The sequence below is a fragment of the Trachemys scripta genome, chromosome 2 (genome assembly GCF_013100865.1).
Source record: "Trachemys scripta elegans isolate TJP31775 chromosome 2, CAS_Tse_1.0, whole genome shotgun sequence".
In the NCBI taxonomy this organism is placed as follows: domain Eukaryota; kingdom Metazoa; phylum Chordata; order Testudines; family Emydidae; genus Trachemys; species Trachemys scripta.
The window spans coordinates 202,060,411-202,081,240 of record NC_048299.1 but is presented as its reverse complement, the minus strand read 5'-3'; the positions used below and the strand labels follow the sequence as shown (position 1 = coordinate 202,081,240).

The 20,830-nt window shown below is 38.2% G+C and overlaps 1 protein-coding gene across 1 annotated transcript; it reads left to right on the top strand.

Moving 5' to 3' along the window:
- The first annotated feature begins 667 nt into the window (after positions 1-667).
- Positions 668-17,360, top strand: CLUL1 (clusterin like 1). The gene is made up of 9 exons (XM_034759437.1): positions 668-753; positions 2,135-2,244; positions 3,513-3,661; positions 6,476-6,643; positions 8,225-8,669; positions 11,183-11,320; positions 12,909-13,123; positions 14,582-14,766; positions 15,907-17,360. The coding sequence occupies exons 2-8, from the start codon at positions 2,142-2,144 to the stop codon at positions 14,759-14,761; spliced, it is 1,398 nt and encodes a 465-aa protein (XP_034615328.1). The 5' UTR covers positions 668-753; positions 2,135-2,141; the 3' UTR covers positions 14,762-14,766; positions 15,907-17,360.
- The last annotated feature ends 3,470 nt before the right edge of the window (positions 17,361-20,830 follow it).

Below are 20,830 nucleotides of genomic sequence, written 5' to 3'. Positions count from 1 at the left end.
ACTGCACTTGCATGTCACAATGTGGAATATAGATTGACAGTAACACATCATATAGATGATATTAGTTAACTTCAATATTTGATTTCAATATTTAGCAACATATGTACCTGCAAATCTTTCACACATGTTAATTTGCATAGTAATAAAAATCACGCAAGTATAAACATAGAGCTGTAACAATGTACAAAATGATAAGATCCGTTCATGTCCTATCAGACCATTCTCATATGTACATCTGTATTTGGATCAGGAGTTCTTTTGATTCCTGAATTTTATTTGCTGTTTTTTGTTGTTGTCTTACTGGATATTTTTCTAGCATATGAAAATGAAGTTATTTTAAAATAATTAAAGGTAGAAATCATTTTTAGCTAAAGTAATTTTAATAAATTCACTCAGATACCCTCTACCACAAGCTGTAGATCTTTTCTGACTTAAAAAGGAAATAATTCAAGAAGCCACTGGTCAAAAATACTAGGGTCACTAGATAAGGGGAAATAGAAAATCCATGTTACGTCCAACACTCCCTCTAGTGTTTATTTTTGCTTGTAAGCATGGGCAAGACTTAAATCTGAAACAGAGGGAAATCCTATAGCCTAATCACAAAATGTCTCATTAATAGGATTAAGTACCTTGTCATCAGATAAGTAGAACATGCAAAATCCCTGACACACATGAAAATTAGATCAGAACACAGTCTGATTCCTTCTTGACGCTGGGAACAATTTTTACAAAGGAGATATTTCAGTATTAGTGGTAAATATATGCTATTTTCTAGATTCATTTGGTTAACTAGTTTGTACTTCTTTGCAAAGTTATTGTTCATCTGCTATTGATGGAAATATAAAAGTGAATCCATGCCATAAATATACCTTAGTTTATATATAAACTTGTAACTGATATCATTACTCTTGCTTGGAAAGGGTGTATTGTCTAAAAAAAGGAGCGTAAGTATTGTCTTTCATTTGATTAAATGAGAACTTGTAACTACAAAATAAACCCCTTTATGCTATAGCTGTGTATGAAGGGGAACTAAAGTAAATGACATTCTTTTTCCTTAACTTACTGCATAGAAATATGTTTCAGTTCATTGATGTATTTTTGATTCATATAATTAATTCATTTCCCAATTTCTTGCCACATCTATTCTTTACTTTTAACACATTTAGCATGATTTTGAATGACAGTGGCAAATACAATTAGGTTACAAAAGAACCACCTTTTTGGAGATGAAGAAGGAAGTAATAGCCTAGAAGATTTTCTTTCGTAATATGGCATGTGTATATAGTAGAAATACATTTATATTCCTGAACTAGTAACTAAAATGAGTAAAAATGATACATTGTGGTGTCAGTATGATTTTTTGTGAATTGGAAGAAAGTAAGAGTGAGCTGAATTAAAATTTACTATTCTCTATAATAAACTAATATAAAAAACAAGGGACCGCTGATTCTGATTTCAGTTACACCACTTTACACTTGACTCAATGGATTTACACTACTTCAAATGCGATCAGAATCCAGCCTGCTGTAGAAAGAGAGAACCTTACTAATGTGTTTTAATTAATCATAACATTCAGATGTGTATTATATAAAAGAGAAAAAAATATTCAAGTCAGGCTTTTATCACATTTTTAACATTATTTAATAAGTTTGGAAATAGTGTTAGAATTTTCACAGACATTGCTGCTGCTTTTATTTAGGTATAAGTCTGAGTACTCCTTTGAAGTCTAGTATTGGTGCTGTACAAGATCTACAGCTACTGTATTTGTATTGAGTGAAAAAGGGCTAGTCTTTGAGATGTCCCAGAAAGGAGCTTCAGAATGTTTATTCAGGTAATTTCACGGAGCACAAGGAGCAAAAAAGGGTATATTTGACAGAAACGGGTTGCCTGAATTGGGCCCATTGACTTCAATGGCAAAATTTTCAGATTCCGTGGGAGCAGGATCAGCCTCTTGTATTACAGTACTTGTATTACAGAATCTTAGGACGCACACTTACTAATATGAGTAGCCCCACTGAAGCCAATGGAACTGCTCATCATGGTAATAAGCACTACACTTGATAGTAAGCATTTGCATGATGGGTCTCTAATGTTTTACATTTAACTTCTATTAATTATTCTACTCCTTATTCAGAGAGAACATGAAGTCGTGTTGGCTATTTCTGATATACCTGTTATGGCTGAGGGGCCATCAGTGTCCACCTATAAAGGAGGAGGAAATCAATCCATGGGAACACCTGAAAAGTATGTATGCTTTTACTATTAAGTATGGATTGAAAGCTCCTGGGCCCATTTCTGCAATCAGATCTGCATGGGAGGGCCTTTGCTCCACACGGAGTCCCACTGAAGTCGATAGGGTTCTGCACAAAAGTCTGCCCATGCAGATCCAATTGCAAGTGTGGGGCCTTAAGATGTGTGACATTGGTGGTTTCTTGTGATGCTTGAAATAAAGCACCCACAAAGCATATTCATTATAAATTCCTATTTTAAGGGGGTCCATAAAAATTGAAACTATTTATACAAGGGATTGCTGAAGGTAGCTCATTTTTCCTTTTTATTTCTTATTTTCCAGGTATAATTTTTTAAAATAGTGTCTTTCTTAAAGTACTGGAGTAAAAGCTGAAAACTAAATTGAATTCAACAGGGTTTGGATTATTTAATTTAATTTGTTTAAACGAAATTTTGCAAGTTTTCCAGAACAATATGCTGGACCCCTTTGCTGTTAAAAGTTATTAAAATGGTAAAAATACCTTAGTTTAAAAGCATCTATAGTGCATTTTGGAAGTGTTTTTATTTTGCTGCTTACTACAAAAAGGACGAATTATGAACATATAAACCAGACTGGGGCAAAGAAACATACATATATCAGACAAAATGTGAGGGGAAAGAAAGATATGAAAAGAGAAAAGACTAATGTATGAAAATGCATTTTATAATTTCATATGTGACATATACTTCACTTGTTTTCTGTAGTTCCCATTGATGTCGATGGGATTTCTGTACAGGGAACAAATGCAGATTATGTCTCAACATGATAGCATGATTTCTGTTTTTAAAACATGGGCCAAACTGAGTTGCCACTGAAGTCAATGTTCATTTTGCCATTGATGTTCAGCAGGAGCGTGATAAAGCCCTATATTCTTATGGGAATTGAATTAAGATTCTTCTAAACTATATTTAAAAAAAAAAGTTAAGAGAAGTAGTTAGGATTAAAAATAAATATGTCAGCTAAGTAGAAACAGGTGGCTGAGGATTAACCTGAACTAGATCAAATTAAGCTACAATAGGAGCATATATCTGATCAACAGAAGGCTTTGGGCCAAATCCTCAGCGGGTGTAAGTCATCTTAGCTCCACTAACTTCAACTTGCACCAGCTAAGGATATAGTCTTTGTCTGCTTAGAAATGTAGAGCCGTTTAATTATCCCTTGTTATCAAGTGCATTACGGCAATACAGCAATTCGGCCCCATTTTAAAATCTGGTTTGTTTTAAAATTTGGTCTGTTTTTTTAGTTTTATCAGAAGTTGGTGAGAAATATGTAGACGAAGAGGTAAAGAAAGCTCTAGTAGGCATTAAGCAGATTAAAGTTATGATGGAAAGAAATGAAGATAAACATGTGCATCTGATGAAAACCTTGAAGAAGAGCAGTGGAGAAAAACAGGTAACTGTAAATGGTAATTAAAATCTAAGAAATTATATATGATCATTTTTATATTGTTACTTGTTCCAATCAGAGACATTATGGGCTAGGTCATCACTTTGTGATACAGCCCATAGTAAGAGGGGCACAGTTTTATGCTCCCCATTGAGCAGCCCAGAAAAATCTGTGATTCAGGAAGTCATAATCTCCCTCCTGGTTTCTCCATGCCTCCGGGAAGGAGGTAAACTGAATGCCTGGTGCAGAGTATGCCTCCTGACATGGCAACACAACTACGCCACTGAGCACCTTGCGGGAGATGGAATGGAGTCAAGGCTCTGCTCATTTCTGCCCCCTTCCACCACTTCCCACCCATTTGCATAGGGGGATCAGGTCATAGCGGCTCTGCATAGCCTACTACTCCCAGAGCACTAGAAGCAGCAGTATGGCACACCAGTGCAACTGCCTTACGTCCCCTTACTCCCTGGTACTGGAACACAAGATGAGCCACTCTCTGGCCCTATACAATTACATTTCAATATTATTTAGAATACTAACTCTCATATTTGCCAATTTCTTAGGGAAGAAGACTAGGTCTTCCCATATGTATGTTTGCAAAACGGGGATCCAATTGTAATGGGGCTCTCTGGGTGCTAGAGCAATATAAATAGTAAATAATAATATTGCGCAAATATCTGTTGGACAATTATAACATCTTACAAGTTTTGTTGCATTATTCATTATAAATAAGCTATCTGTGAACTTTCCCTTTGACTCATAGTATGGGATTTGTCATCCGCGTCACATAATACTACATTTTGCTCACTGATTTGGGGACTGAAACATTTTAAAAAGGAGACCAACAAATGACATAACAAATATTCTTGTTCATGTACCAATACCCTGATTTACGTGCATTCATAAGAAGAACAATTATGCCAAAAAACCTGTGCAAATACAACACCCTTAATGTGAATGGTTGTAAAGGGTAAATGAAATGTGGCACAACACTCCTGAGCCAAAGCTGGCACTAGGTTTGCAGTATTTGATCAGCTTTAGTTATGTCCCTAATTTGTCTATGACTTCCGTCTGCTAGCAGTGACTGGCTTGCTCAGATACTCAAGCTGAGAAAATCCAAACCGTTATATAGTTTAGGATTCCTTAGCTCAAATCTGACAATTCTCAAAGACCAGTTCCCAAACTGGATGAGCATCATTTGCACTCGAAGTCCAAAAGCATTACTTCATTCATGTCACATTCAAGAGTAATGAAAATATATAAGGATTAATAGAGCTTTCATGGTACAAAACATTTCTTATACGTAAGAAAGAGAAGTTAGAAAAAGGGCAGTTCAGCAACAACAAAAAAGGTTAAATAGGCAAGTCATTATACAAGGCATAATTACATTAAATAAAATTACATTAAAATTAAATTACATCCCTCCATAGATTTATAAACCCATAGATAAGGAGTTCTGAATTGGAAGTGGGGCATCATGAATTTACAATCTAAAAGGATGTAATCTCTAAGGGAGCCATTGCTTTACAATGTTATCTCTTCTCAGAGCTGACTGTGCATATCCAGGCTGTCCCTCAAGTAGCTGTGGGAAATGCGAGTCCTGCAGTAAATGCAGCCATTAGACTCTGTTGGTGGAACTGAAAAAATACAATTGCAGAGAGAATGATCTGACTGTGTGTGGTGCTGCATAAAGTATTCAACGTACTGTTTATTCTGAGGATCATGATTTATTTACAAAGCAATCCTTCCCCATCAACCAAGACTATATTAAAATATTGCACAAATGAGGACACACAAAACAAATAACATAAATACAAGAGCTGTTAACCCCCCTCCCTGCACCCAGTATGCTCTTAGAGTGTATACAAGTTCTTTTTCAAGGACCTTGTCCCCATTGTAATGAGCCAACGGTCTCCTGCTGCCAGAATCCAGAAAGGAACAAGCCTGGCTAATAAATAAGTTAAGGGGAGCATGTGTACTTCCGAAGAACCTGGAGTTTTGTTTGGAAATTTAAAGTATTAAGAAGTGCACTGCACTGGCAGAGAGAGGCCACCCACCTCTAACCCCTGTCTGGTGCTGAGAGCTTTCCCTTCTGTTCCAGTGTCAGCTTCATTTTGAAGTGCTTATCCTAATCAGTGCTTGGCTTTGTGCTCTAACACATGTAAAATGAAGCATAAATTAGAACAAACCCTGTAGAAAGTACCGTGCATCTGTGCAGTGCAGAAAGAGCTCCTAACATCTGGCAAATAGAAGGGGAAGAAATGCTCTCACTCCAGGCTTTTAATCAATAAAACCCAATAGAGGGGAAATTCAATACTTCTCCATATTTCTTTATAAAGAAGGAGTTTACAGACAGCAGGAGCTTAGATCACTGAAATATTTGGGCTAAAGGAACGCAGTATTAACAAATGGAACAAAAAGGAATATTAGCTAAATGGGAGAATGTTCTGGAATACTGTATGGGAAAATAAAAATTTGAGGTTATAGGCATGAGGGGCTGAACTGGGGCCTCTCCATAGCCTTGGCCTCAGCACACCCTCTGAGATAGAAATGGATCTCAGAGATCTACCGGGTTTCGTGGGCTATGTCCACTAAGGGAAAGATATCAGAGAAACTATCGTAAGGGGAACTTTACAGAGTTTCCAGCCTCCTCCACATGCAATTCAGGCAGAGGGGCTATCTGGCCCTTTGTTAAGGACGAAGGATAAACCACAAATAACTACAGAGAACTTAATTACTGGTGGGCTGGGATGAGTGTTTCACTAATGTGAAAACTGGAATTAATTAAGTGAACAAATTGTGAACCTTTTTCTCAATTAGGAAGCTCTGAGGCTTATGGACGAAGTGAAAGAACAATTAGAGGAAGAAGAAAGACAATGTCAGGTGTCTCTGAGAAATCTCTGGGATGAATGTAAAACTTGTTTAGAAAGTAACTGCATGAGATTTTATACCACCTGCCAGCAAGGCCTGTCAACATTTACAAGTAAGGTAAGAAGAAAGTCAGCCTCCGGCAAGCACTCTGCCTTTAGTTGCTGCTTCACCTAACCCTTTTAAGTGAGTACATCTTGTTTTCTCAAATGGGCAGACATGCCATTATTATTGGGTTATCAAAAACAATTAGATATTGGGATCTGGAACCGTGGACTTGGGCGGAACAGATCTCATTTGGCTTCAGATCACTGCACATTGAGCCTGTTCTGTGACACTGGTATAACTCTGGAGTGACTCCACTGAAATAATGGAGTAATTTGCTTCAGTGGAGTTACTCCAGATTTATAATGATGCAACCCACAGTAGAATTTGAGTTAAGATGTTCAGTAATTATTTGTGCTATTTGTGAAAAATGCCACTTTTGTTTTTCTTCTGAGAAACAACACATGTTAAACTGTGGTTATGATCAGTAAAGTGACCATTTAAAAAACTGCATCTTCCTACACAACAGCTCTCCTTCATGTGTTTATTCCATGTCATGTCTACTACTTTTGAAGCAAAGATACGTTTTTTTACTACTTTTAACTCCTGTTAGCACTTCAGAGCCAACACAGTTCTGAGAGAAAAGATTCTTTCTTGGCATGTTCATCATCAACAGAATTGTTATCTAAATCCTAACTGCAAAATCTTTACCCCAAAGCATACATTTTAATTACACTTTAATTTCACCTGAATACACCTCAGTTAGCCAGAGTTACTGATGATAATGCACAACTCAGAAAGAACACAGTTTGCTTTTCAACTCCGAGGGCATGTTTGCTATTTATTTTTTACTGGTTAAAAGAGCACAATTGTTCTGAAAGGCACTGAGAGACCATAAACTTGAAATCCCATCATGCCATTTTTACAAAGTAATTTTTTTAGAGTCGTATCCTACTTTAAATACACACACACTGTGGCATCATGCTGTCTTTGGCATTATTTTGGTAATCTCCATGGTGAACTCTATGGGTTCAATGAAGCCCTCACATTGGTAGTTGTAATGACAAACTTATATTGATAAAAAACAAATTTAAAAACAAGGAAGCAAAGTGTATTTGAGGCCAAATTCCGAAGACTTTACTTAGTTCTTTCTTGGGCCAATCATCCATTGATTTCAAAGGTTGTAGCCTGAGTAAGAACTTGAGGGTTTGGGCCTTGGTGAGAGAATTGTTGATGTCTGAACAGAAGATAAAGAACAATTGCCTTCTGTTCAACATGTATTTACTACATTACTATAATGCAGCTCACAAAGGTGATTCCCAGATGAAGACCAAAGTATTTGTTAGGTGATGCCCAAATTTAATTTTGGGGCCCTGTCGCAACTATTAACACAAACCAAATGGCTCAGTAGATTAGAGGCCAACTGGTTCAATGACTGGCATCCTCTTTAGTGGGATTTAGTGTAAATATTAACACCCTGTTGACTAATTTCTCAATAGTCTTTAGAATATAGACTATAGTTTGGAAAATGGGCTAGATATTGGGGATGCATTCCCTTTATCTCTAAACATTTGAAGAAATTCTTTATAGTAGCTGCCCTGAGAGGATGAAGATCTGATAACTTGTCTGACAGTCAATATATTTTTGCATATACAGGTTGAAGATTTTTTCAGGAAAATGTCTCCATTTACTTTTACTTTTCATGAAGATCAAGAAAAAGATCTCCAGTTAAATGAAAAGCCCGAGAAGGAAGATGCCCAGTTAGTACAAATGGAAGATTTATTTAGCCAGCTGTTATCGGATGTGAGCATAATATTTGATAAAAGCTTTGCTTTTTTCAAACAGATGCAAAAAGAATTTGATCAATCTTTTCAAATATATTTCATGTCTGATCTGGACCTAACTGAGCCCTACTATATGCCTGCTTTCCCCGAGGAGCCTATAAGAAACAGTGGTTTTCAGAAAGACTTGGGTATGCCAGGCTTCCTTCAGATATTTTTTGACTTCAGCAAGACTCTGTTTGAAGGTATCAGCGAGGTGATTACTGAAGCATTTGATGAATACACAGACAGTACAAGAGATTTGCCAGAACAAGCCAAAGGCAAGTGTTAGAAGAAGTTAAAACAGACTTTGGTACCAATAACATCAAACTTTCACAAGTGTTAGCAATAGTTATTAAATGGTTAAGAATTCGGTTTGAGGCTATAAATAGCATAACACATGTTGTGTGAAGGTCTGAAAGCCCTCTTAGATAAGCAGATATGGGTCAAACATAACTTTATTGGCCAAATTAAAATTTGGAATAATAAAATAAAAAGAGAGAATGCCAAATCCTCCAGGTCCATAGAATGCTAGTTAAGGGCTTATGCTACTGTCTCCACGGAGCCTGATTCCTATAATAATTCTGAAAGCATTTGCAGGAATTCCTGGGTGTTCAGTGCAGATTTAGATTTTCATGCGGCTGACTGACAAATCTGATCTCAACATTAGTTAGGAAGAACCACATATTGTGCTGATGTGCTTCCATTGCTCCTAAAAGGTTAAGACACGTCACCAGCCCTCACAAAATGTAAGGAAATAGATGTGCCAGTCAGCTGTGAGACCTGCTTGTAGCTGTAACAGGCATCTAATGTGCCAACAAGAAACAAAGACATGAAGTGCTCCAGCAAATGGGAAGAATTTCATTTAGGACAGCTAAGTTTGTTTGTTTCTGAGGGGATGACAACAGTTTTCAAGGGTGGGGGGTGGAAGAGAGCATCATAAGACAGGCTGTTGACACCTCCCGCATTCCATTTATAACCATGCAGAGGAGATAGTCAAACTTTCTGCAGCAGTAATTCTTTGCAAAAACAGAGTGCAACTTTGGGTTGCAAAGCTGATCAGAATAAGGTATAGCAACCGGGGAGAGAAAGATGAGAGCTTTGCTCTCTGTCCTCAGTAACTTTCTATAGCTTTGTGCACTATAAAACAAACACAAAAAAGGTGTGGATTGGGGAGTGCTTTTAGTTAGTTGCTTTCTCACTGAATTAGCTGACATCATGTGCAGCATATGTATCAAACAGCCACATGTTGAACCAGGCAATTATACAATTGGCCAGGAGCATTTGTTTATAAGACTTGATTTGCCTCACTCTGAAGCATCAAAGATATAGGCCACCACTGGAGGCATAATACCAGACAAGATGATCCAATGATACACTCCGGTAGAGCGAAACTCATGTTTCTAAATTATTGGAATGGACAACTTTTAGCTTTGGCCTCTAGCATATTGGTTTTTAAAATTACTCACCAAGAGTTTAGATCTTTTAGGACAAGATCTGAAACCATGTCATGGTTCTTTAAAATACACCTCTACCCTGATATAATGTGACCTGATATAATGCGAATTCGGATATAACGCAGTAAAGCAGTGCTCCGGGGGGGGCAGGGCTGCGCACTCTGGCGGATCAAAGCAAGTTCGATATAACGCGGTTTCACCTATAACGAGGCAAGATTTTTTGGCTCCCGAGGACAGCGTTATATTGGGATAGAGGTGTATCTTAAATAATTTAAAATATATTATTATACATTTTTGGTACATATACCTTTTTTATTAAAAGACCTCCATTTTAGCGGAATCAAAGCCAACAAGTAGCCTAATAAATGACATCTGATGATGTATTGGTTGGCAGACTGAAGGGACCAACTAAAAAAGTAAGTACATTTGCATGTTTCAGTATTTTAAAGAGACAATGTAGGTGAAGTAATATCATTTATTCGACCAACTTCTGTTGGTTGAATCTTTTGAGCCACAAAGAGCAAACAACTATGGAAGATATTAATTTTTTAAAGGCAATTTCAAATGAAAGTACATAACTCAGAAAAGTGTCAGTGCATGGACTCTCTTTTGCAACCCATGAATATGAATAGTTTGGTATGAACTCCCTGACAGCTTTTTTCTTTAAATAGACAAGAAAGGGAAAAATATTCCAGATATACTTCTACAAGGAAAACTGAGCTCTCTAAAAAGAAAAAGGAGTTTTAGTTTTAATGGACACAATCTTGAGTCCAAAATATGAAAGAATTTCAAGAGTACATATAAAAATATTCTTTATATTTTAATAATGTTAAAGGAGAAACAATCATTATTTAAACTAAATATATACTAGTACTTGTCTAAAATAGATTACTCTACAGCAGTGCTTCTCAATCTTTCCATATAATTGACTGCATATTATCACAGTAATCAGTTTTGTGAGCCCACTCTTATCTAGCAGTAAATAAAGGGACAGTGGTTGCAACCCCTCTTGACCAGTTAATTACATCCTTGGAAGTCGCAACCTGAGGATTGAGAACCATGTTCTACAGTAATAGTCCAAAACGCTATAGGTAGTGTTTTGGACTCTTCATGCAGAATAATTTGGTATATTTTTATAAGGGATCATATGATAGAGACACATACTGTTTCAAGGGAAGCATGTTTTGGTTACTATTGTTCTGGTCTTATGCTCACTCATTTTGAATTCAGGCCTGGAAGTTTTATTGAAAAAACAATGGCGTAGGAAACAGCAATAAGAAGGTATCAACAGGCCCCTAACTTCAGTGGGCTTACTTTATACTGTACATTCACTCTAGATTCTGACAAAAGTGGCATGTTTTCAAAGATCATACCAGGACACAAGAGAGCTCTGTGTAAAGAGCTCCGTCAGAATTCATCCGGATGCCCACAGTTTCATGAGAGATGCCAGAAATGTCAGGATAACCTGATGAGAGGTAAATAGTTATTTTCTAGTGTGTTTCTATAATACCTTGTCCATGATAAAGCAGTGACCTTTCTTTCTTTTTTTGCAGATATTCGTGCTATAATTTTCTACTGTCCTAGATACATATTTTTGGAATTAAGTTTCAGCTTCTGCAGATTTACTATTACTGTGAATTCAAAAGCCACAGTTGATCCAAATGATTTCATTTCCCCTTCCCCAATGTCTCCACACAGTGTCAGTATAACTCAGTTGTTAACAATCTTGCCTCATTTCCAAAGTGATGTTCCACACCAAGATAGTACATATTTTATTGGTAAAGATGCCATCCTCCAGAGAAAACAAGGGACCAGATTGTGATTGGCCCTGCCTGGGTGCAAAACTGCAGAGGGGTTACAAGGTGACTCTAAACCGTCCCATGCTCTGTGTACTCTGGCACAGGGCCAGGCGTAATTTTACTTGGGATTAATTTCCTCAAAGGGAAAGTGAAAAGTGAAAGCAGAGCTGAGCTGGTGAGTGGTAATGGAGAAGGCACATTGTACCATGTAAAAGGGTGGCAGAACTCTGGCACAGTCTCCATGAGACTTTAGAGGAATTCTGGCTAAATCAGCCAGAATTGCTATGGATACTCCTGCAGCTGGGCGGTATCTCTGTAGCAGGGCCGGCTCTACCATTTTTGCTGTCCCAAGAAAGAAAGAAAGAAAGAAAAAAAGCCGCCCGAACTGCCGAAGCAAAAAAAAAAAAGCCGCCCGGATTGTGCCGCCCCAAGCATGTGCCCCCCAGGCACGTGCTTCCTCCGCTGGTGCCTGGAGCCGGCCCTGCTCTGTAGCCACCCCACCCCATCTTCTCCCAAACTAGTGATGTCTTAAAAATCACAGTGATGCCTTATAAGCACCCCCCTCTGTAATTAAAAATACAGCAATCCAAAATACTGAATGAGAAACAAGAAATACAAATGTGACTGATCAGTTTGAGAGACTTCACAGGGAGTTTTAATGATGTTAGGATTGGGCCAATTTTATTTACTAGCACAGAAGTTAAAATTATAGTCACAAAGAGTTCTCTGAAGGGGTTTTTAATGGTACCTTGTGGGCCAAATTCTAATTTCATGTGCAATGAGCATAGCTGTTTACAGAACCTAAAAAGCTACCATTATGCTTACATCTACAAGTTCAGTAACAGATTAGTCTAGTTACATACTAATGTTTATTGCTCCTCTGAAATAAAATTAGGCCTTAAAATTCAACAGTAATAAAATCTAACAGCATGCATTATAGGCTCACTTGCAATGAACAGATAAAGAGCTACAGGAAATTAAAGGAAATGATAGCCAATTTATACACTAACATAAATCTCTATATGTAGTAATGGCAAGGTTTTTATTTAGCATATCACAGTGTCCAGTTACCATAAAGTATAAGTGACTCTAGGTCATGATCTAACCTAAACTCATTGAAATACTTCAGCAAAAATTACTTTGGATTTTTTAAAAAAAACCCACACTAGAAATAGAACGTATATCTGTACTTTTATACACATACATAAGTTTAAAAAATGAATGCTTTCCAATAAAGTTTGATGTCTGTTTGTTTTTTAACCAGACTGTCCAAACGTCCCTGAACTACACATAAAGTTTGATGAAGCCTTTAAGCTGGTTAATGTCTCAGGTGAACAGTATGAGCAGATCCTCCAGGTGATTCAGCGTCACACAGAAGACACTTCCTACTTGTTGAGCAAAATGAAAGAAAGGTTCGGGTGGGTGTCAGAACTATCCAACATGACCATCGGACCAGAAAACATTTTCAATATAGTAAAGGTAAAGGCTAATTATTAAAAGGGAAGTAACTATTGCACAGTGATGTCTGTGCTCTATATTTCACTCACACTTAAGCTTCAGGACAAGTTGGGAGGATAGTGTGTGTTTTGTGTGTTATTTTTGGTCTTTAAAACATCAAGCTCTTACTAAGGTTGATTTTAAGTATACTTGATAATCCCTTGATGATCTAAAACTCCAGAGATTAGAAACTATTCTACTCTAAATCCTTTTAGTTTGATGGATAACTGACAGGGCCAACCTATATCACTGCCTGACAGGAGTAAATTGGCACTAACAGGTTTGATTGCCCCCAGATTACCTTTCCAGAAGAAGGGAGGCTCTGCCAAGGGGTAACACAGAACACATACATCTTTATTAGATCAGTATAACAAAATTAGAGCTCCAAGTATTGAAAATGTAAAGAATTTTATTACAACATAGGTTTTATGGCACACAAAAATAATCTAAAAGGTGCCACAAGTACTCCTGTTTTTTTTGCTTATACAGACTAACACGGTTGCTACTCTGAAAAATAATCTAGTAAATACCCTATAAATAACTAGAGATCTTTCACACGGTGATAAAACAAGAATAAATAATACTAATTTGTACTGATATAGGGACAAATCCTTCTCTCTTTTTACAAAGCAACGCCGTAAGCCTGCTGTTATCTCTACATTGACTCTATGTAGAATCATTGGCTATGCCATTACCACTGCACAGTGAGCACATACTCTTTCCTCCATAGCATCTCTCAGGACTAGGCTCTTATTTTTCCCAGTATTATCTGGTTTGATCAAGTAAAAAAAAATTGACTGTATTCCAGTTTCTGAGGGCTTTAGTCCTAAGACAACCCCTCATACTGGTAGACTCAATATAGTACAGTTGTCTTTTGTTTAAGAAAAATGCAAAAACAGGAACACAGAGGACAAACAATACTTCTGAACATTTTTTCAGCCTGACTTCAAATTGTCTGCTTTGGGAAATACAGAGGCAAAACTTGAGTGTGATTCTGTAAACATGCCAGCACGAGTAACTAATCACATGAATCATCCATTGAAATTAATAGGACGACTCCTGTATGCCTATATGTTTGCAATTTGGGCCCCTCATTGTCATGTGTCTAAGAAATAAGAGGACTGAAGTTTTTTTTTAATGTAACAATACTTAGCATGAATAAAGCACTGGACAAACTCTAATGTGCACATCTCCATCATGGTGGTGCAGTGCATTATTGCCACACCTGCATTATTGCCACCCCCGCCAAAATGTATATTGACATGAACCTAAAAAACTACCGCTCACTTCAGAAGAAAGCCACTAGATGAAAATACCCATGTTTAAAAAGGCCCTCCCTTTTTATTTTTCATTCTAAAAGTGAGAGGATGCAAAACAGGTATTAACAAATTGACGAAGTGTACTGGGTTACAGTAACCAAACCAGGCTATTCTATTTCAGGTGTCACCAAGTGTCCAAGGAACAGATTCTTCCAGTCTGAATGAAACAGTGGTGCATGTGAATATTCTGACTTCACCTACTTTCACAATTAAGGTTCCTCATGATTTAGTTATAGGGAGCTCTGAATTCATTGAATATGTAGCTGGGAAAGCTTTGCAACTTTACAAACAGAATTTTTAAGGATGGTAAGTTGTTTCTCTTTGTATAGTGAATTTAAAACTTAGTAGCATCCATCTATTTTTTCTGCTTTGCAACGGATTTAAGATGGAATAGGATTAGGTCCATGATACAGTCTATGCCTGTCTCTCCATTAGATAGATGGAAGATAAAAGTGATATGAAAAATAAAACCAAATGCTCAGTGTTTTGGTCTGTAAAATTCAGACCTGTCATGCTAATATCCATAGACCACACTTATTTATATATTAGATCCTCCAGCTCCAAATAATATCTAAGACAAGATAATACTGAGGCAAGTGTTCTGTCCAAAGATAACTGTGTCACAACTACAGAACAGCACATCAGGGCTGTGGCATTAAATACCATGCCTTCATGTCCATTAATCAAAGATAAAATACTGCTAATTAGTCTGATCATAGTTTAGGTCATCTTGCTGTGCTTGACACTTTTTAAACATAGAGAAGGACAAATTCAGAACAGATGTAGTGACTTGTAAGAGCTCATTATAATATTGTGCCATACAGTCTTGGGATAAATACTGCTCTCTAACTAATGGGCATATTCTAGATTCACATACAAAGGGGAAGAAGCGTCACATGTTTCCTCCCACCATCTGTGTGGAAGGGGGGTTGGCCATCCTCCCTCCTCTGGGTCTCACAGAGGCTGCACTGCAGGTTTAGGGATCTCCAGGAGGGAAGGGCAGGCTGGAAAGATGCATAATGTTCTCTAACCCTGAGGAGAACATCCAGAAAAGATACTTATTACTTCTTCCGTGGAGCCCAACCATCCTCTGCACCCAGGGATGTTCCTGCACAGTTCCAATGGAGTCACACTGAGAGAGGGACCTGCTCAGGGCCAGAACATCTGTGAAGGCACAGGCCTCTATGCAAATGAACCTGGCATCCCATGGATCCATCTTTAGGCTAGGGATGAGGTGGGAGGGGAGGGGAAATCCTATCCTTGACAGAGCAACGTGGGGGGAAATCTTTGTGAGTGGGTGAGGGGATTCTCTCAGAGATTGCTAGTGTTGCCAACTCATAATTTTAATCACCAGTGCAATATTGGGTATTTTTCTTAAAGGCCCAGGTCTTGGAGTTTATGATTATTTGAGAATCTCAGCTTTTTTTTTTTTTTTTAATGTTTCAGGTCTGCAGAGAAAAAGCTGGAAATCAGGGCCTGAGCTCATTAGAAAGGCTCAAAGCCAGCAGGAAAATAAAAAGAACACAGCATTTAGTATACTTTAAAAATCACGTGATATTAAATGCAATCTCATGATTTTCTGGGGCCTGACTCATGATTTTTGAACACTTGGGATTGGCAATACTGGATTTCTTCCCCAGAATCTCTTCCTGCAGAAGAGGATGAACTGGGTCTTTGAATTTACACATAACATAATAAAAACAAGACTACCATCCATGTTGGTTTGGCTATGTTGGTGCACCTAAATGCACATTACATCAGAAATTGACCTAGAAGTGAGTCTTTTGACAGGAAAATAACACAACCCATTTCACCATGGTTGTTTCTTCATAGCTATTATCCCTATTAGATCTAGCAATTAGCAATATTCACTCTTTTTTCACCTCACCCAAACCTAAATTTGGGAACACTAAGGGCTAGAAGCCTAATAGTAATACTCTTAACTCCCATAGGGAAGATCTGAGTCCTTGTTCCATAACCTGATCCTCCTGTGCAATGCACATTTGTGGTCATTCTTATACCTGAGTGAAATGAGTGAAAAGATGGTATAAACTGCTACCAAATCATAATGGTAGCATTTTACATCTACTTTGCACAGGTGTACATGACTACACACAGGTCTTTTAATGGCATGAGAGAAAATAACCAGTGGGGAATCCAAGAGGATCCTTTGTATAAAAGGAAAAAAAGAACAACTACACACTTCAGTATGTAACCAACTGGATTTTTTTGTGTTGTATGTTCACTCAGTAGGAAGATGTATCCACTATCTTATGTTATTCATTAATGTAACACCCTTCTTTAGTCCAAAAATAGAAAAAAGACAGTTTGTTCAAAAACACACTATGGTCACTGACGAACTGCACAATGCAAACCTTATTTTTTCCCCCATAGACAAGAAGATCTGTGGAATATCATCCACTTCAAATCCAGCGTCCTCTCCTTACAGTGAAGTACTCCAAAGTTCAGTGGATAGAGAACTGTTCTTTGAATAGGGTTTTAAAATGTTTGCTTACAAACAATATATTGTTTAATAAATATTGTGACATCAAATATTCAATATTTACAGTAATTTAATTGCATGGCAAATTAAAATCCATGTCAATATGTATTCCTTTTAAATGAAAAATTATATGCCTGTATGGTACATTATGTGATTGTTGATTATCACTTATGATCCCAGTCTTACAAAGACTTAAGCACATGCTCAGCTTCAACCATGTAAGTTGTCCCCATTGCCCTAAATGCTATTACTTGCACGCTTAAAATTAAGCACATACTTAAGACTTTGCAGCACTAGGGCCTAAATCTCTTGTACACCCAGCTAAGATTGAATCAACCGAGTCTGAATGTATATGTAATACATTAATACATGTATTCTGGCATTCTGTTTCTTCTTCCAGTTGCTTTTACATTTATAATGTACACTAAATTGCTTTTTCTAAATTTGTGATGCACAAATTCTTCTGCTTTTTGCATAGTTTACTTGTAGTTTGCCACTAAAGTAATTTTTTAACAGGGCAATAAATATTTTCATTGGAAAAAAGTTTGTTTTGTCCATTTTACATGTTTGCTTGAACGTCATGTGTAAAATATAATAAAAACTAAAATCCTTATGCTATAATGCACTCAGTCCTAGGCAGAGCTCCGAGTGATTTGTTTCATTTGCTGTGCACACCAAGAGTGGTACATATCCCAAAGAACATTTCCCCATTCTCAGCTGTATTTTTTCCTAACTCTCTTTTCTTTATTTCTAAGTGCACAAAATATTAGTTTCCAATATAATAAAGCTGCACCTTTTTGTTTATATCATATTCTCCTTGTTCACTCCTACTTACCTAAAAAAAAATTAACAATTTTAACCAACAGAAAGGACAGGCTTTTCAAGAGTCCTTTTTATTTCCTTTATTCGGCAAATAAATTGTCGGGGCAGGTGAAGTTCTTTCCAGTGCAAGGCCCTATGCACCACTGAAAGGAAGTTAAGCCTTAAACATAGCTAGTACCAATAGGGGCCTAACCCTGAGAAGTGAAGAGCAGCCACAACTCCCATGTGAACTGGCATATCTCAGGACTGGGCTCTAAATAACTAATAATGAAGCTTGTAAATGCTTACCCTCAAATGACTTTGTAAGGCATCAGATATTAAAGCAGAAGTATTTGGGGAATATTCAACTAATCATGACTACCTATTAATGGCCTCACACCTCCACAATCCAGAACATATCCACCAACCTAGTATCAACTTGGAGCAGTGTGTTAGTTGCTGTAATTCTGTTCCCCCATTCCTTTTTTAGACATATGTCCAGTACTCCCAGGAATTGAAAAGCTTATAATAAAGTGCTGAAAACAAAGGATATAAAGTTATTAAAATTTAAGGTACTTTATTGCTTTGACAAATTATACAGGGTTGCCAAAGTGTATAGTAAAGGGTTATACAAAGTAAAGTGTTCACTAATGGCTTTTTCAACCCTGAGGCTGACTGAAAAGACCAGCTCCTTATTCTGAATTTGCTATCCATCAATTCATCTCCAAAAAAGAGTAAGAAAAGCACATACTGACAAGAAAGTGAACCACTTTTAAAACCAACTAACAGTACTTAAAATATATTAAACCAATTTATTATAAGCATTTTTGTAAGAAAGTATGATGTGCAATGAGGGCAACAAGAAAGGTGCTTCCAAGAAAGGTGAAGAATAGAGAGAACAGCACTGGATTGTGGATGAGAATATTCTCACAGAGATTTGTTTAATGTAATAAACAAAAGTACAGAAGAATGGCCATGCTGGGTTACACCAATGGTCCATCTAGCCCAGTATCCTGTCTTCCAACAGTGCCCGGTGCCAGATGTTTCAGAGGGAATGAACACAACAGGGTAATTTATTGAGTGATCCATCTTCTGTTGTCCAATTCCAGTTTCTGGCAGCCAGAGGATATGGGACACCCAAAGCATGGGGAACTGAGTTATACTTTTGTCCTTCACAACATCCTCTGGCAATGAATTCCACAGGCTGACTATACACTGTATGAAGAAGTACGTCCTTAGTTTGTTTTAAATGTGATGTCTATTAATTTCATTGGGCGACCCCTGGTTCTTGTGTTATGTGAGGGGGTAAATAATACTTCCTTAGTCATTTTCTCCACACCATTCATGATTTTACAGATATCTATCATATTCCCTCTTAGTTGTCTCTTTTCTAAGCTGGCCCAGTCTTTTTAATCTCTCCTTATATGGAAGCTGTTCTATACCCCAATCATTTTTATTGCCTTTGTCTGTACTTTTCACAATTCTAATATATATTTTTTGACATGGGGTGACCAGAACTCACTCAGCTTTCAAGGTGTGGGTGTACCATACATTTACATAGTGGCATTATATTTGCTGTTTTATTATCTATCACTTTTCTAATGGCTCCTAACTTTCTGCTAGTTTCTTTGACTGCCGCTGCATATTGAGCGGATGTTTTCAGAGAACTATCCTGACTCCAAGAGCTTTTTCATGGGAGGCACATAATGGAGGCCAGAGGAGGCTATGCCTCCCCAAACTCCGCTAATGCTCTCTGCCACAGCCCTGGGGCAGGGCTGTAGTGGGGCTTAGAGCTCCTTCAGGTGGCCAGGGCTCGGGATGACTTGGGCAGGTGGGCCAGAAGCAGCTCTGGCAGGCACTGGCGCTCAGGGCAGCCCAGGCCAGCCATCTGGGGCTCCTCTGGCCATAGTGGGGGGCTTGGGGCAGATAGCTCAGTGGTTTGAGCATTGGCCTGCTAAACTCAAAGTTGTGAGCTCAATCCTTGAGGGAGCCATTTAGGGCTCTGGGGCAAAAATCTGTCTGGGGATTCATCCTGCTTCAAGGAGGGGGTTGGACTAGATGACCTCCTGAGGCCCCTTCCAACCCTGACATTCTATGATTCTAGTGACAGTGAGGGGACAGGGCCTCAGATGGAAAGGGCAGGGCAGGAGGCTAGCCTCTCAGAATGGGGGGTTCATAGAATCATAGAATATCAGGGTTGGAAGAGACCTCGGGAGGTCATCTAGTCCAACCCCCTGCTCAAAGCAGGACCAATTTCCAACTAAATCACACACCACCCACAATCTCTTTCTTATATCCCAGCTAATTTATACCCCATAATTTTGTATGTATAGTTGGAATTATGCTTTCCAACATGCATTACTTTGCAATACAGAGGGAGGCATCTATTTTCCTCTTTTCTTCATCTGTTTTCAATGCCCTGTAAGTTTCCAAACTTTCTGCTTCCCTGGCTGTCTTGTGTGGTAACATTGTCTTCCTGTGAGTTTTAAGAGAGGGGAACCTTATAACCCTTCTCTGTACTTATTCCTAGACTTGACAGCAATTCTCCCTTTCCATGTCTCTAGATGAACCGAGTCTACTGATTACTGTACTGTACATAAGAAAGTGTCAGATGTTACATACATACAGAAAGGGGACTTCAAATGCATGACAAGGTTGAAATTTCCACAGAGACCTGAAAAGATTCTTGTTACAAAAGGTATGTTTGTAATATCCATAACAAAGAATTTTTGTGCCCAAGGCAAGGGCCGGCTCCAGGCTCTTCAGCAATTCGGCGGCGGGTCCCTGAGTCCCTCTCGGAGGAAAGGACCTGCTGCCGAATTGCCTCCGACGCTTCATTCATTTTTCGGCAGCAATTCAGCGGCAGGTCGCTGAGTCCCTATCGGAGAGAAGGGCCCGTCGCCCAATTGCCACCGAATAATGAATGAAGCGGCGGCAGCAATTGCCGCAGAAGAAGCGGCGGTGGTAGAGCTGCCGCCAAAGTGCCGCCGATCGCAGCTTTTTTTTTTTCCCTCCGCCCCGCTTGGGCAGTAGAGCTGCGCCCCTCCGCTTTGTGCGCCCAAGGCA

Coding starts and splice junctions, on each gene's coding strand:
- CLUL1 (XM_034759437.1), top strand. CDS start 2,142: ATGAAGTCGTGTTGGCTATTTCTGATATACCTGTTATGGCTGAGGGGC. Junction 2,245..3,512: donor TCCATGGGAACACCTGAAAA/GTATGTATGCTT, acceptor CTGTTTTTTTAG/TTTTATCAGAAGTTGGTGAG. Junction 11,321..12,908: donor TCAGGATAACCTGATGAGAG/GTAAATAGTTAT, acceptor TTTTTTAACCAG/ACTGTCCAAACGTCCCTGAA.